This window comes from Mercenaria mercenaria, chromosome 13, assembly GCF_021730395.1.
Source record: "Mercenaria mercenaria strain notata chromosome 13, MADL_Memer_1, whole genome shotgun sequence".
NCBI lineage: Eukaryota > Metazoa > Mollusca > Bivalvia > Venerida > Veneridae > Mercenaria > Mercenaria mercenaria.
Genome location: NC_069373.1, coordinates 11041062 through 11059388, shown reverse-complemented (window position 1 = coordinate 11059388; position 18327 = coordinate 11041062). Strand labels below are relative to the sequence as shown.

At 37.2% G+C, this 18327-nt stretch overlaps 1 protein-coding gene across 1 annotated transcript in view; it reads right to left on the bottom strand.

Moving 5' to 3' along the window:
• The window catches only part of LOC123530521 (SCO-spondin-like), a 149274-nt gene that overhangs the window by 76830 nt on the left and 54117 nt on the right, over window positions 1-18327 (bottom strand). The window contains exons 15-21 of the mRNA XM_053520726.1: window positions 14419-14592; window positions 9168-9338; window positions 5892-6062; window positions 4744-4914; window positions 4120-4290; window positions 2851-3021; window positions 840-1031 (exon numbers count right to left, since the gene is read on the bottom strand). Coding sequence (XP_053376701.1) covers window positions 840-1031; window positions 2851-3021; window positions 4120-4290; window positions 4744-4914; window positions 5892-6062; window positions 9168-9338; window positions 14419-14592 — 1221 coding nt within the window. The remainder of the gene's footprint in view (window positions 1-839; window positions 1032-2850; window positions 3022-4119; window positions 4291-4743; window positions 4915-5891; window positions 6063-9167; window positions 9339-14418; window positions 14593-18327) is intronic.

Sequence of the window (18327 nt, the reverse complement as noted above, 5' to 3'; positions counted from 1 at the left end):
TCAGCAGGCTAAAGGTTAAAATTTGCTATTTTGCTAGGAACAGTTTCACTGAGAAATGTGCAAAAGAAAATAAACAGTTTTTTTTAGTTTTCACAAAAAGTACTGTTTTAAACAAAATATACTGACTTTTTCTGGATTCTCAAAAGTACTGTTTCTCTTACGACCTTTTCATTTTAGGGTAATTTAATTAGGAAAATAATAAACAGTCGCTAGCTTTCATTTCTTCGATTTGTTTTACAAGCTGGAGTTCAATCAGGGCTGTTATATTTCGATCGTCTCAGATCGTTCAGCACGACTTTTATGTCGTGTTATTGGCACTGTTTAGTTTCTCAGCTTGAACATTTCGGCCTGGGTGGTTCCAATACTCCAGCTTTCATAGCTTTGGGTATCGTATAAACACCCCTTGGATATGGTGCCTGCTTTTTAATTTTGTCTTTTGGCAGTTCCTGTGATATGCAGGCTCCATAACCTCAGATCCCCTTTCTAAATTCCAGTTTGTTTAGTTCTGCTCATTGTTTTCTCGTTTAGGGCAAACCCATTATTTTAACTGGGGACCATATGCCGCTTTCTCGTGGAATTACATGCAAGTGTATCATTGAAGGTTCCATGTGCACCGCCGTATGAACACATCTGCGGATGTCTCTAAATTATTTTTGTACTTGTAGCATGTGTAAATGTTGAGTTCTGCTCAACCCGGGGCTAAAGTGCGTGGACGGTAGCATGCATTTCCACTACCGTCCATGAACAGGCTCAATCAAACCGAGCCTGCAACATTTTCGTTTTTGTTGTGTTAAGCGACCTGTGGAGTTTCCACTTTTTCTATTTTATACGCAACTTACGAACAACTGGAAGACGTGGAGTTGTACAGTTTTTAGGTAAACAATTCATCGTCTCAAATGGTGGCCCGGCACATGTTTGTCCTCCGTGGTCTGGCATAGGGTTGTCACAGTTTCTGTACCGTTGTTTATTGCCACTATTACAGTCTCCCATACATCTACTCCACGGTGTCCAGCTGCCCCAGCTTCCATCAACTGCAATTACCATCAGTGATATATCAACATGGTGTTCATGAAAATATAAATGAATGTTTAGTTCTAGAGTTATGCAGCGTATTTTAAAAGCAAGGTAATTAATCGAAACCTTTAATATTATAAAGACTGTTATCAAAGCTAAATGCTGAGAATTGCCTGAGACATGGGATAACGACTTCGAGACGTCTCATTTAAAATACAAATAGCTGGAACGTCATATAATACAATCGCAATACAACATACGACGGGATTTAAGAAATAAAGTTTGAATAATGTCGACATTTCCCAGCAGTATAAATGGACACATCTTGACTTAACAGCTGCAGCGTTCTTACTACAGTCTGATATATGACGAGATATTACAAGCACATGCAGCGTTCTCACCACACTCTGATATATGACCAGATTTTACAAGCATATGCAGTGTTCTCACCAATCCCTGATAACGGGCGACGAGATATTGCAAGTATATTAAGCGTTCTCGCTAATTCCCTTGATATATGACGAGATATCACAAGTATATGCAGCGTTCTCACCACTGTCTCATATATGATTACATGCTACAAGTATATGCTGCGTTCTTACCACTGTCTGATATATGACTAGATGCTACAAGTATATGTAGCGTTATTACCACTGTCTGATATATGACGAGATATTACTAGTATATGCAGCGTCCTTACCACTGTCTGATATATAGCTAGATATTACAATTATATGTAGCGTTGTTACCACTGTCTGATATATAGCTAGATATTACAAGTATATGCATTATCACCACTCTCTGATTTGACGCGATGCTACACGTATATGCAGCGTTCTTACCACCCTTTCATATTGACGAGATATTCACAAGTATATACAACGTTCTAGATAACAATTCTTTCATATTGACAAGATATTCATATTATATGCAGTGTTGTTACCACTCTTTGATATAAGACGAGATATTACGAGTAAATGCAACGTTCTCACCACTTCCTGATATTAACGAGAAACTACAAGTAAATGCTGCGTTCTCACCAACGACATATTAAAAGTATATGCAGCTTTCTTTGCTTTCAAATTATTACTTTTTTATCAAACGTAGTCTGATATTTAGTATTATTAAAGGTAAGTTCTTTTTTGGGGACAATATAGAAGACTAAAAGTGTTAAGCTTTAATATATCGTGTAATCTGTGAATAACAGAAGAGTAGAAAACCCATCGCTTGGGCATTATACGCTTACAGATATTTAGACCTTTTGTATCTAACGATATTTCGACTATAACTTTTAGAACTTTATTTTGGCCTTTTTATGAAGCTCTGAAAATTATTTGTATGGTAATTTACGTAAAATAAGTCTCAAATCGCAGTATGAACTGAATCGTTGAAAGCACCGTGATCTTAAATAAATAAATACAAGAACCAGACGTTCAGCGGGTCATTGAGTCTACTAGCTTGTTTAAAAGAAGCTGCATCTTGAACAGAGGGAAACATATTTAGCTACCTGAAGAATACGATATGCAACGTAACAGAAAATTAGATTCATATCATTTCTGTTATAGTGATTTCCTTAGGCATGTTACAGTGTGTATTGCACATGGAAATGTTTTTATTTACATTATATGCAATGTTTTGGATCCAGTAAAAATCTTTGTAATACTAGCGAGATAGTCAATGCCACATGATTAAGAATTGCTTTCTTTTGTGCCACATTATTTTCTCTGTTGTTAAATGCTAGTTAGGAAGAGTATTTGATGTCATTTGGGGGAAGTCATTAACTATGGTTTTTAAAACACTAACAGCGAACGTGATTGAAATAAAAATGAGACTCACTTGGACACACTTTCTCGAAACAGTTCACAATTTCTGTTGGGGCTCCTGTGCAGTTCTTGCCGCCGTTCTGTGGCTTTGGATTGTCGCAAGTCCGGATCCTCTCAGATGTTCCATTTGAACATGTAACTGAACAACTTCCCCAAGATCCCCACACTGCCCAATTTCCATCAACTGCAGTGTTTGTTTTCCAAACAATATAACCATATAAAACTGACACATTGTACCATTTCAATACGCATTTAGATTCATATTCAGCAAAGACATTCTGTGCAATATAGTTTATTGCTCTATTACTTATATTAGTTAATGCAAGTACAAATGTACTCTTACGTTATTTATTTGATACCGTCATAAAGTGTTTCATAATTCCTTACTTTTTTTTATCAAATTCAATTTAAAAGTATATCATCAGTAAAATACAACCACCGGCCGATACAAGATAACCACACTTGACAAAATTTATTATTGGTCATTTGTAAGTCTGAGATATTTATTTCAGATGATGTATATAACGTAAGTATTTGTGATTTTTGACTGAGGTTGCATTCTTAACATTTACACTTTGGAATAATTTTTCTGTTGAAAGTTATCGCTTAATACGTTAAAGCACATGACTGGTGTATAATGAAGAAGGTTTCCACTGTTACTATTACTTTACTGAAACCTTTTCAAGTTAATATAAAACTAGATTAAAATTACAGTTGCTTTACAACAAAAAGAGGCTTTTCCATTAAAATTAAATCTGTACTTAAAATACTTTAATAAAGCCATCAGAAAAGTATCGTTTTATGTTGTTTTTAGATCATTAGAGCTGTTGGAATGTCATGTATTAGATTATATCCATCTGATAATTGCTAAAACACAAAGGATCTGACATTTAGTAATTATCCAAACAAAATGAAGGTTAATTTGGTATAGCTCGAGTCAGAAATGCCTACGAAGTCCTCCATGCCCTGTAACATCAAAAGCATGCATGCGAATGCCAGAAGTGTAATAAATGTAATGATTGAGTTAACTTACTATTTGCTATTTTCCAGGAACGGTAACTCTCTTGATAAATAATATTTTGCAAAGAACTCCTGCGGAGACATTATGATCATGTGTATACTGTATTATAAACGATACAATAGAAATGTACCGCTGAAGTATTGAGTTAAAACATAAATACATAAACCGTTCTGACTAGGACATACAAACTGGTGTTTTAAAGTCCTGACACATGACAAATGATGAAATTCAAATATTTAGAATCAAAATCAGTTAACTTACTTGTACATACTTTAGGGAAGCAGTCGCGCACAGCTGTTGCGTTACCTACACATTGTTTTCCACCATATTTTGGATACGGATTGGAACAACTTCGGATTCTTACAGATGTTCCATTGGAACATGTAACGCTACAACTTCCCCAAGATCCCCAGTCTGCCCAGTTGCCATCAACTGGAAAGAAAGGAAACCATGATATACTTTACCCAATTTCTGTTTCTCAATTTCTGAGGTTTCTTGGGATAGATCATGTACATAAATGCAGTTATTGCGACCTAGAGCTTTATCTCTATGTTGGCTAGACGTCTGTAGTAATTTAACTTCAGAGCTGATTCTTGATGAGAAATATAATTAGGTACCTAAATCCAGAAGAAAAACAGAAAAGCTGATTGACCACCATATAATTGCTGACATAAACCTTGTTTTAAGCATTCAGTCAATTAAACGGAAGTTCTGTTTACTTATCATAAAAGAGAGACAATTTCCCCTTCATTGTACCACGTGTCATGATAAATTGTAACATACTGAATTCATATATACATAATTTTTGGATAAATTTCTATCGTTTTATTAACGTTGAGAGAGACGTCTGTTTTTTCCGTATCACAAAAAGATTTCAAATTTTACCCGGGCATTGAACCAAGGCACAATCCATCGATTCACTAAATGACCCCTGACAATATCTGCCCCCGTTTTTAGGAACTGGGTTGTTACAGGCCCTGTAACGTTTGTCTGTTCCTTTTCCACATGTTACTGAACAACCAAACCAGGCACTCCAGGCAGACCAGCTGCCATCAACTGTAAAAAACAAGGAGTAAAATTAGGTTAAAGCGATTATATCATGATAAATATGCTACACTTATTGAGCAGCTGAAAAAAAATGAAAGAACTGTTCAAGGGAAAAATGTACTGCTGCCTACCTATACAAAGCATACAACCTAACTAGATCACCCGAAAGAAACTGTGGTGTAAATATGCATATTACTCTGCAAAAAGAGTGCCGGGAAAAATACAGAAATATATTAGGAACATTGTACTTTATCAGAAGGCATTAAGAGGTGATCTTGCCCTTATTTTATTGATCATGGTCCGGAGGATGTTTTGTTGATCATGGCCCTTAAGATGTTTTAATGAAGCTCGATAACTCTCCAGACATAATCAAAATGCTGCAAATTAATAAGTTACACATCGCTGTAGTCTCATTTTTATTCAGACTTTGGCAGCATATTTTAACGTTAGAAATTGGCAGATTTAATTTATAATCAAGCAGAAATGCGTCTTTTGAGGTTTTTGATTCAATCATATTTTATTGCTTCTGAACACATGACAATACACATCACATATACATATACATAATTGGTAACAAAATCAAATGGGTTGGACTACAAGTTATTACAGAATTAGAAGTCAGCCCTTCCCAAGTGCGTAAAATTAATGAGAAATGAAAAATGAACGAGTGTATAAGTTATATTTAGCAAGCATGAACTTAACAAAACCATATCGATATCCGTTGACAAACCATTATCTCTCACAAGCTTATGAGATATCATACACGTTTCCGGAAATACTTCTTTTGCACTGACACAATTATATGTCAAATTGCGACTTTCGAGCTTTGGCGATGGATGAAGACCCCAGGTGCCTCTCCGTGCAAAATTCGCTGTGTGACCTATAATTGTGTCGATGCGACGTTTAACCCCCCCCCCCCCCCCCCCACACACACCAAAAAAAACCAACAAAAAACCCCAAAAAACCAAAAAACAAAAACCACACACTAGTACAGAGTCCCATGAGGCAGTCGCGTACGTCTGTAGAGCTTCCATCACATTGCTTTCCACCATATTCTGCATACGGATTGGAACATGTGCGGATTCTTACAGAGGTTCCATTCGAACAACTTACTGAACAACTTCCCCAAGATCCCCAGTCCGCCCATTTCCCATCAACTGAAAAATAAAACAAGAAACGCGGCAATGCCACGAAACCAGGTTTTCAACACTTTTCATAAGAATAAACAAGAGTGCCAGAATGTCACAATATACGCCCGTCACAGCAAATTTCTTTACTCTAGCACCTGTATTTGCAGATGTAATTTTAATTTTGTGGTTGTTTAGTAATCATTGTAATTCTTTTGTTTTTCTAAGTCCACAAAAAAACTCCTCACCAGGTAGAGATACCTTAAAATACACCTAAAATTAGAAAGTAACAACTATGTTGTACCACAGAAAAGTGGTCTTGGTTTTTCCTACGGTCAATTATAAAAAAGTTACGATATAAGTTATTTATAGTAACAACTAAGGGAAGTTAATCTTAAAAGAAAAAAAAAATACAAAAAAAAAAAAAATTGTAAGTCCACACAGAAATCCTTACCAGGTAGAGATTGGTCAAAATACACCTCAAAATTGGATGTAACATGCATGCTGTACTACAGAAAAGTGGTCTCGATTTTTCCCTACGTCTAGTAATGAAAAAGTTACAATATAAGCTATTTATAGTAACAACAAAGGGAAGTAATTCTAAAGAAGGGAACTGCGCAAGACACTTCGTCTCATGATGGTGTATAATTGTGCCAAGTTACATCAAAATCCCTCTATGCATGAAGAAGATATGCTCCGGACAAAGTTTTCATTCTTGTATCCTTTGACCTCTAAGTGTGACCTTGACCTTAGACCTAGGGACCTGGTTCTTGTGCATGACACTCCGTCTCATGATGGTGAACAATTGTGCCAGCTTTCATCAAAATCCCTCCATGCATGTAGAAGATATGCTAACCCTAACCCTAACCTAACCCTAACCCTATTTTTAGTAACAATGACCTTGACCTTGATCCCAGAAACCCCAAAATCAATCCCAAGCTACAACTTTATATAAGTTTTCTATACACCAAGTTTCATCATGATAGCTCATTCCTAAGTTAAGTTATTGACTGGAAACCCTTTTTTTATTTTAAGTAACAGTGACCTTGACCTTGACCCCAGAAACCCCAAAATCAATCCCAGCCTTTGTCTTGATATAAGCTACATACATACCAAGCTTTATTCAAATATCTTTACCGAAACAAAAGTTATTGACCGGAAACACCAGTTTGACGCCGCCGCCGCCGCCGCCGCCGCCCGCCCGCCCGACCGACATCTACCCCAATCTAATAACTCAGGTTTTCGTTGAAAACCTGGTTAATGACAGTATAACGTGAAATAACATGTTCAAAGGGTCATCCGAGTTTCACAGCCTGTTTGAACAGTCTTGGGAGAGAGTCACAGTGAAATCGAATTCACAACACTTTTCAAGTTTCAGCTAAATACATACGTGTAATGTGGTGGTTTGATGAGTGGGGGCGCGGAAGATGATGATGAAAGACAAATATTAAGAAATAGTGATGAATAGTTTTTTCTTTGGGGGTTGGTGCAGTGTGGGCTGGGAGAGGGGTAATGTGAGTGTGGGTGGAGATATAGGATGTGGATGGTAGAGGGGAGTTGAGATGCTGAGCTGACTGTGGCCAATTTCAACAATCGATATGGTTTAAAGAAGTTTAGTAGAGGGAACATTGCTGTGAATTGTTTTTGACATCGAGCCAGTGGTTTTAGATGAGAAAATTGTTAACCATACGGGAGAAACAAGCCCTGACACTTGGAGACTTTGGTAGACGACCACCAAAGGAAATGTTTTGTGATACTAAGTCAAAATCAGGCTGGCAGTTTCTGAAGAGAGAATTAAACCACATAGAAGAACATTCTGTTTACGACTAGTTGAAACTTACGAAGTGATTTAGGGTGAGGTGTTCTTCAAAGAAGACGACAGGCGAATAACGGACGGACGGCGAATGTCTAACGACCCTAAAAGGTCACCATGAGCTAGTCGTGGTTAGTTGAGTAAAAACAATTAAACAATTTTTGTATTTTTGTTTTGCTTTACGATCAATATCAGGTCACAAGTAAAAACACTTCTTAAGTCTCAGTCACACTACACCGTATAACGTTAGGGGACGTCCAGCGTATAACAAAATTTTCAATCCGTTTGTGTCCGTTCGCATGCGTTTCTTTTCCGTTTCTCATGCGGCGCCTGCGCTCCTTGTCCGGCGAAGTTCGTTCAATCCGGTGGAAGGTTTTGAGCATGTTCAAAATTTAGAACGTACACCACCGGACAAAGTTGTTCGTTAGATGAACGGTAGCAATGCGCTGATATGCGTTTCGTTCGTTACTCCTGCGTTCCCTATTCTGAACTTGACTGGTTCGCATCCGTTCTTGTCCGGTTCGCATTCGTTCTTATCCGGTGGACCTGATACACGGCCGGACTACTACCGGACATGCAACGGATGTAAAGTATGTTCCACGGACAATTACTGACAAGAACGTTTTGTCAGTTTCTCATGCGTTGCGCTTTCGTTTTACACGGTACAAGTCCGTTACTAGTTCGGTCATATCCGTTAATTGAACGTTGTTCGTCCTGTATATATGCGTTAATCTTGCGGTCATTGTGCGTTTTATGCGCCCTATACACCGATCGCAAGAGCATCGAGCAGCAGCGTGGGATGCCTTTCGTCACCGGATAACTTTCTGTCGCAATTTTTTATACTTTCTTTATACGTTTGGCGTCCATTAACGCTATACGGTGTAGTGTGACTGACATATTAGTTATTTACCAACTTTGTTTCATTTAGAATTATGCATCCTGACAACTTAGATTAGAAGAAAATTGATATTTTGATCGATCTAAATCAAGTCAGTAGGAGTTAAGACCCGAATATAAACCAATGTTTTTGCAAAGAATATACCACGCACTCATACATTTCGATCTTGGTAGAGGCTTTGGAGATATACATTTGTCCGCATGCATGATTACTTACTGGTCAAGACCAAGGTCAACCCTTCTGAACAAAACATAGTTGTTTACAACATATAACAGCGGCAATTACCGATATAACACAAATTAGATGTCTAAAAGAGAGAGCTTATGTGCAAAGCTATGCACATATTCATGAACATTGTTTTTTTTTTAAAAACTTTTTGCCCTAACATTATAAAATTTGTACAGGTAAACAATAGAGACTTTACCAGGACATGATACCAAGGTACAATTCGTCGATTCGCTGAATGGCCCCTGACAATATCTACCCCCGTTTTGAGGAAGTGGGTTGTTACAGGCTCTGTAACGTTTGTCTGTTCCTTGTCCACATGTTACTGAACAACCAAACCAGGCACTCCAGTCAGACCAGCTGCCATCAACTAGAGATAATTTATAAACTGTAATTTGAATGTACTTTAAGAAACACACCACTTTTCGTCATTACATTTCACGCTTAGTAAGCAAACACTCTGTAATGTACGGAGCTGGCAGAATATTGTATTAGTCAACTCCCTATTACATTGAAAAAAAACTTCAAATAAAAGGCAAGAAAGGCAGGAGACTTCCAAACAAATGCAATTAATTTGCGTTTTCGAGTATATTGTACAACTCCTTAATCTACTCATTGCATAGATATACACAATGCAGACATTTGCTACGGCTAAATACTGGATTTGGTGCGCCTCTGTCTAAACTATATCGTGGTGTTTTGCCACAAAGCGTTCCAGGGCGGTACCACACTTTTCTTTTATTTGCTTGTTTGATCTTGTTACGTGATTGTTGTTTTTGTCTAGATATTTTTTGTAAATGTAAAATCGCCCATACATACACCTACCACGTAATAGGATTTTGATTTTGGAAGGCCATGTTCTTCAAGGAAGGCTATTCCAAATGCATCTTTGTTTTTGTTTGACATAATTGATGAAAATGAAATCGTTTTATTTTTCTTCCCTGCAAAAGGACATGGTCATCAACAAGACTTAATGCTTAAACATAAATCGTAGGTAAATCATACAAATCCTTTTGCTGTCTAATGGGTATTAGATTCTGCTTTCTATTGGTTATTAGAATATCTACTTACGTGGACTGCATGTTTAATGCACAGAAAGGTATAAAATATACTCTATATTAATCTTCGTCATGTGATGTGAGAATGCAGAAAACTGTTTGTTACAAAAATAATTTCCTTCTGGCTCGGTGTACTGTGAGTAGTTATAAATGCAAATGATATGCCTAACAATAGACGTTTGACCTATGCTGGCATGTAATAGTAACTTTATACTAGACGTTTAACATACGGTGTCGTGAAATATCAAATTTGCATTAGTCTCTCTTGTATTAGTATCTTTTAACTAGACGATTGACCATAGCCCTTTTGACACGTCAGCTTCTCACTAGACATGAGACCTTGGGCATTGTGTGATATCAACTTTACACCAGCCTACCAAAACTATATAAACATAGTTGTACCACCGTCCGTCATGCACGATCGAGCTTTTCCGTTTCTTTCCATTTATTGCCGGTGTAGTTAATTTTGTTCATATTTGCTCGTTTCAGGTTGAATCATATATAGCCGTTTCATTCATCACGTCATGATTGAATGAAAATTGTTTGACCAGTCGCGATGCTCATTCTTTAAAACATCTTTGTTGTACCTCATCTTACAGATTTTACTAACTGGTATAGGGCTAATAAAGTGCTCAATTTTGAGGTTCTGTATATTGTTTTCCTATGAACGTATTTTGTTATAGTATCACGAATGCTAGTAAATGGTGACTGAGTATTAATGTTGACAATACTATCCGATTAATGCTTCATGTACGATGGATTTATGTGCCTTAGCGCAGTACTTTAACGTTCTTCTGAGTCTAAGTGATTGCATTTTATCTTGACGCAGAAAGCACTTGCCATGTAACACAATTAAAAGTGCACATAAGTCACTTTTTATGTGATGCTTTGCAAAATTGTAATGCTTTCTTTCTCCACTAAATCATCCAATATAACGTTTGTTTCTTATTTTTATCAATATCATAATGATGCAGGGATAACGCTTGTTTTTACATATTATAACATCTGCAGAATCTCGAGGGAATCTGAAAATGTTATAACACGAAATGAACATGCGCTAACGCTATTCTAGCATAAAACGCGTAAAAAGTAATAAATGAATATATTGTCCTTCAACGTTATTGAATTTCACGTTGACGTAATTTTCTTTTTGAATTATCCGTTATGGTGCCATAATATAGGTGGGCCGGTGGTCTAGTGGTAACACGCTTGACTGTCAATCCAGAGGTCCGGGGTTCGAATCCCGGTCCAGGCACTGAAAATTTCTGAGATGCTCTTGAGTGTCTCCCACCTAACTAGAGGCCTGTACTGGTTCTTCCCAGGAAAGACGGCTTCGCGTGTATCGGTGCTATACACCGGGCACGTTAAAGAACCAGACTGTCTATTCGAAAAGAGCTTGGCTAAGTTAGCCGGAAGTTCTATCTGTCTGTTCTTGGGGCTTTATCTCACTCTGTCCCTCTGGTCAGATCGCTCTGTGTCTCTACTAGTAGAGGATGATTTCGCGTCCTGTGTGGCTGCAGTTGCTATATGTAAAGCGCCTTTGAACGTGTTTATCATGAAAAGAGCGCTATGTAAATCTGGTATAGTAATAATAATTATAAAAAGGTTTTTTTAACAGCACCTGAGCGCGAGAATCTCTGTTAACATACGTTTTCTATTCAGTTACAACACTCCCGAAAAGTGACAAGAACAGCAATTTTATGTTAGAATAAAAAAATAATGATTTTAAAACTATGCGATAAACAAGGCAAAACGTAACTTGACATCAATTTTAATAGTGCGGCCGCTTTCTCGAACTAATCCACAGCGCAGCGCATTCGTCTAAAGACATAAGGCAAGTCCATGTATTTGAACAAATTATTTATGGTGTGGTATCCCAACAGTCTGTTTTTCACCGTTGAAATTTGCTTTCTTTTTATATAATTCTTCATTTCTTTAACCAGTTCTTATTACAAAGAGGACAGAAATTGCTCCAGAATAGGCATGTCGTATCAGAAAGAAACCTCTTGTTTAACATCTGAGGATACTTTTGGTCAATTTGAAATAAGATCAATTGTGCACGCTTTCGAAAATAATTTCAAAAATGTTTCCCTTTACTTGTAATCGGTGCTGTCAAAGTTTCTGGTCCTTTAGAATCATGGAGTGCATTTTATGTATAAGCATAAATATGCTTTTGACTTTTATATTGGGTGTGAGGGATGTTGCACATTTCATAACATCTGACAAACAAACTCAAACAGACTGAATCTGTTATTAGTTTGCAGGAATGCGTATAGATTGTATCAAACTGCACAACAGCAGTCTTTAAGTGCCGTGTGGCAGCCGTGAAAAGTCTCCTCGTACTCTTAGTTTAGTTATATTGTCTGGTATTTTGGAAGTCATTGAGTCCATTCAGTATATCAGTAAAATATAACACATAGTCTCCCCTTATGTAAAGAGATATGTTGCTTTTATCTTGTCCATCAGCCAGTCTATGTGTCTGTCCGACTGTATATCGAATAAAAGTACTACACTACTCCTCTGGGACCACAGGTAGAATTTCAATCACACTTACAGTTTGTAAGGATTCTTAGTATTCATTTCCACTACCGTCCATGAACATGCTCAATCAAACCGAGCATGCAACATTTTCGTTTTTGTCGTGTTGAGCGACTTGTGGAGTTTCCATTTTTTTTCTATTCGAATATCCATTGCATTTTCGGGATTAAATGCATTTTTGGTGAAGTTATAGATTCTTTAGGGTAATTTTGCCACTAGTAATCTATGTTCATAATTTATATCTAAATAAATTAGTTATGAATCAGATTGCCAGTTCAAAACTTTATGAATAGGAAAATAAGAAACTGAACACAAATCTTAAAACAAAGAAAACTTTTTGCATTAGTAATCTAATATTAGACCTTCATTGAATTTTCTATAGTCTAAATACATTTGTAAGTATTTGTCTAAAAGGGAACTTACTTTTACGAATGGCCTCTAAAAGTCAAAGTCAAAGGTGACAGCATACTTAATATACTCGTATTATCGACTTTGCGGGGCCATATGTACGACATACGTGTTTTACAGGTTACATTCTACCAGTTCAATTCCTTATTTATTTCATATTAACAATAAAATATTCAGACCTCATTTTCAGCACTTTAGAGCATTTCAATGATATGAAAACCATATATGGTAATTTAATATGACATGTCTTCTTATCAAAAATAGAAACATATTGACATGTTATGTTGTATATAAGAAAAATAATCTTTTCTGAGAAACATCACCCTCTAAAAATGCCCCCATGAAAACAGCCGTTTAGCAATTACGCGTAGGTAGACATTTTTCGCAAAGAATAAAACTTATTTCAGGAAATTCAAAATGAAAATTGTTTTTTCTCAATAAAATAAGCAATAAAACTAAGCCAGAAATATAATTGTCACCTCCTCCTGTCACTCATTATATCAGATTTCATTCATAGCATGGAACTACATTTTGGACTACTTCACTTGTAACACTGAATAGTCACTTCCGGTTTGGTGGCATCCGTCCTTTTACAAACAGCTCGTGTAATTGTTGTTGATTAGAAATGGGTACTTACAAATCCCTATAAGAATTTTCTTATTTCTTTTTCTATTTTACGGGGCCTCCGTGGCCGAGTGGTTAAGGTCGCTGCCTTCAAATCACTTGATCACTTGCCCCTCATCGATGTAGGTTCGAGCCTCACTGGGGTGTTGAATTCTTCATGTGAGGACGCCATCCAGCTGGCTTCCGGAAGGTCGGTGGTTCTACCCAGGTGCCCACTCGTGATGAAATAATGCACGGAGGGGCACCTGGGGTCTTCCTCCACTATTAAAAGCTGGAAACCCGCCATATTACCTATCATGTGTCGGTGCGACGTTCAAAACAACAAAAAAAATCTATTTTACAAAAACATAAATTTGTATCTAAAAATATCCTTGTGATACGACTGGATATCGAATATCACCTTTCTTATTAATAAAGCGGTATTCGGTGACCTGTGTCTATACTAAAAGCAATCTCTTATCCTACTTAAGCCAGTGCGGGTGGATGGGTTGGGCATTTGGGGTGATTCGCATTTCATTAACTTTCATGAACAGACTCGATTCAGTCTGCAATTATTTTGCTTGTTTGCAATCTGTGCTTCCGAAGATTCTTCTTATATATTGTATTTCCCTATTTTATAATTAAAAGCTTAGTTCTCTTAGTAGCACAAATATTTTCATACGGTTTATACTAATTTTAATCATTTTATCTATCAGCAAAAGAAATATATAAATCTATAATTCCCATCTGAATTACAGTTGTATATAATGTATTTGTTTACATAAGACGCACCAAGCTTTGTGTATTGCACTGCATCTATAAGAGAATATAACTTTTACTTACTGACACATGATGGTCTGTCAGTACAAACTTGAGTTTCGTTCCTGTCTCCGACACAATCTAGTCCACCATATTGCGGCGGTGGATTAGAACACGTGCGCGTTCTTGTCTGCGTCCCATTTTCACACGTGACAGAACACTTTGTCCATGTTGTCCAACTGTCCCATGATCCATCAACTTTAAGATTAAAATTAAGTTTAACAAAAAGCAAGAGTGTAAAGAATTTACAGCTTTATTATTTAAGTAGGATTTAATAAAAATATATACAATGTAATAATACAAAAGGTCTATAATCTTTGCTATTAGCCTGTTCACGTTTTGGTCAGTATTCCAGGGTTGCAGAAACAGCACAAATAAAAAAAAGATATTGATATTTCACTGGAAACTAGAAAAAGCTTACAGTTAGATGTCCAGTATCTTAGTGACACTACTGACAGGAAAAGGGCATCTACTTAAACGATGGAAAATTACACAGATTTTCTTCAACATGAAGGAAGAAATGTAAATTACATATTTTTTTTTTGTTGTTTAAAAGAGACTGATAATGAATTCTAAGAAGTTTTAAAGTCAAATGTAATTAACGAGGTTCTTCAAAAAGCATGCCATACAGAACAAGAGCTGTCTCCATAGGATGACACATGCCCCCGATGGCACTTTGAATGAATAGTTATGGCCGATGTTAGAGTTTAGGACCTTTGACATACGGAGCTGGGTCTTGCGCACGACACGTCGTCTTACTGTGTCAAACATTCATGCGTAGTTATTTTAAAATCCATGCATGAATGACAAAGATATGGACCGGACACGCCCATCAATGCACTATCATGAAAAATGACCTTTAACGTCTAAGTGTGACCTTGACCTTTGAGCTACGGACCTGGGTCTTGCACACGACACGTCGTCTTACTGTGGTACACATTCATGCCAAGTTATTTGAAAATCTATCCATCGATGACAAAGATATGGACCGGACACGCCCATCAATGCACTATCCTTTAATGTCTAAGTGTGACCTTGACCTTTGAGCTACGGACCTGGGTCTTGCGCGCGACACGTCGTCTTACTGTGGTACACATTCATGCCAAGTTATTTGAAAATCCATCCATCGATGACAAAGATATGGACCGGACACGCCCATCAATGCACATCCTTTAATGTCTAAGTGTGACCTTGACCTTTGAGCTACGGACCTGGGTCTTGCGCGCGGACACGTCGTCTTACTGTGGTACACATTCATGCCAAGTTATTTGAAAATCCATCCATCGATGACAAAGATATGGACCAGACACGAAAATTGCGGACAGACTGACAGACCGACAGACGGACAGACGGTTCAAAAACTATATGCCTCCCTTCGGGGGGCATAAAAATGCAGAAAAGCGGAAAATATGTGAAAAGAAAAGGTGAAAAATCTGAGGACTAATATCATATGGTGTTCGTTACTTTCAGGTTTGATGATGACAAGTTTTAAATATATTTAAAGGTCAAGATTTTCCTTAAAGAAGTGAATCAGTGTCAGTGATGATTTGACAGTCGACAAAGAAAGGCAAAACGGCTTACTTTTTCAAAGGTAATTTGCAGAGGTGTATAATGAAAACAAAACTAGTGAAAGAGGTCAAGAAAGTGGGGACCGTATTATCTAAGGAGTGAACAGGTGGGATGCGATTTGATTTCATGAAATGTAATGTCCTTATAAATGACGGGAATTTTTGGCAAGTGTTGTAAAAAGCTGCTTTAAAATGCAAGGTATACGATGCGATTTTTGGTATCATAAAAACGGTGCAAGCATGTGTTTTAACATAGAACAAACGATGGTCTTACAGACTATTTCATTTGTTCAGTAGGCTCACAGAAAGTCTGTTGGCTTCACTGATATTATTTCAAGCCTTAAACGATAAACTAATAAGACGTATTGAAGAAAGTGGTATCAGAGGAATTCAACTTTTCTACCCAGGTACTCGCCGTGATGAAATAATGCATAGAGGGCACTGGTGCCTATCGCCACCATCAAAAGCTGGAAGAATGACCTAAAATGGTGTCGTTATGATTGATGTTAAACCCAACACCTTTTTAAAAAGCAGCTTAATAGCAGACACAGTCACCAGGCTACAAATGATTTTTGTGATGAAAAGAATGTAAAACTTAATTCTAAAAAATGTAAAGTTAAGGTTTCCAAAAAGGTGGGAGACTATCAAATAACGAACATTGCGTGTGGAAATGCTAAAATCTTTAATTTGAAAATAGTTTTTTTCCTTTAATAGAATGGCCAGTGATCAAGCCCATAAAGCAAAACGAATCCTTATTGCGGTTCTGACAAAGCTATATGAGAACTAGAAGGTGTTTTGTCACAAACATATGTCTCCCCCTATGTATCGCTTTAGTTCTTGCGGCCATTTTTACAGCGAAGCGGAAGCTGTCGGCGATATGTAAAACTAGGCTTGGTACTAATCACTCCTGTGAAGTTTCGTTGAAATCTGTCAAGCAGTTTGACCTGTGAAAGCCGGACAAAATTTTTCTATTTTTAACTCTGGTGGCTATTTTGTGCAGTGAAGCGGAACGAGCACATCTACTGTCGGTACTGATCACTCCTGTGAAGTTTCGTCGAAATCCAGCCTGCAGTTTGACCTATTAAAGCCGGTCAAGATTTTTGTATTTCTAGCTGTGGCGGCCATTTTGTGCTGTGTAACGGAACGTGTCAGCGATATGCACAACTAGGCTTAGTACTCATCACTCCTGTGATGTTCTGTCGAAATCCAGCCAGCAGTTTGACCTGTGAAAGCCGGACAGGATTTTTCTATTTTTAGTTCTGGCGGCCATTTTGTGCAGCAAAGCCGAACGTGCCGACGACATGCACAATTAGGGTCGGTACTGATCACTCCTGTAAAGTTTGATTGAAATCCAGCTAGCAGTTTGACCTGTGAAAGCCGGACAAGATTTTTCTATTTTTAGCTCTGGAGCGAAGCGGAACATGCCGGCGATATCCATTATTAAGCTTGGTATTAATCACTCCTGTGAAGTTCGTTGAAATCCAGTCAGTAGTTTGACCTGTGAAAGCCGGACAAGTCTAACGCGGGCGGACAGGCGAACGGACAGACGTATGGACGGACGGCAAAGGCAAAAACAATATGTCTCCCCCATTTTGTAGGGGAGACATAAATACCAGTTATCATAAAAGGTATATTTAACATATATGATAAACTAGAAATGCCTTATTATACGGGACTAATATTTGGCGTATACCACCAGAATTAGTACATAATTATTCATGTGAACGATATTAATGTGTCAAATAAAAAACAACAAATGTTTCAGTTCATTGTAATTGCCACAAAAAGAGCCGTAAATAATTGGTGTATAATTCTTCAAACGGAAAACCATAAGCTTTTCAAATCTTATGTTAAAGTACTAAGACAATAGCGGTCAAACAAATTGAATCTCTAGTTTGTAGCAATGGGTATGGATATGTTTCGTATGGCCAGTGGATGAACAATGAAGATGTTTTCATTTAAGTCTTTCTTCAGAATTTGAAGGACTAATATTTGTAGGAATGGCTCTCGATAAAAAGTGATAAGCCTAATATGTATTGTACTGCATATTGGCAGTTCAAGAATACTAACACTCAAGTGTTCAACGCAAAGAAAAATGAGAAATGCGATAGTGAATCATTTCTCCACAAAATCTAAAAACAGAAAAAGTAGCTGTCATCGTATACGAAGAGAGCAAACAGTATGTAAACTTCGTAATTATGCAGTTGAAAATGAATTCCATTTTGTATAAGTATGCAAAAAATTGTCTTCATTAGAGTATAAATGTTTCTAGGAAATTTTGTGTCAAGCCTAATACTAGTATTTATAAGCCCAAAATTCTAACGAAGTCTAGCTCGGAAAATGTCATTAAAATACAAGTAATGAA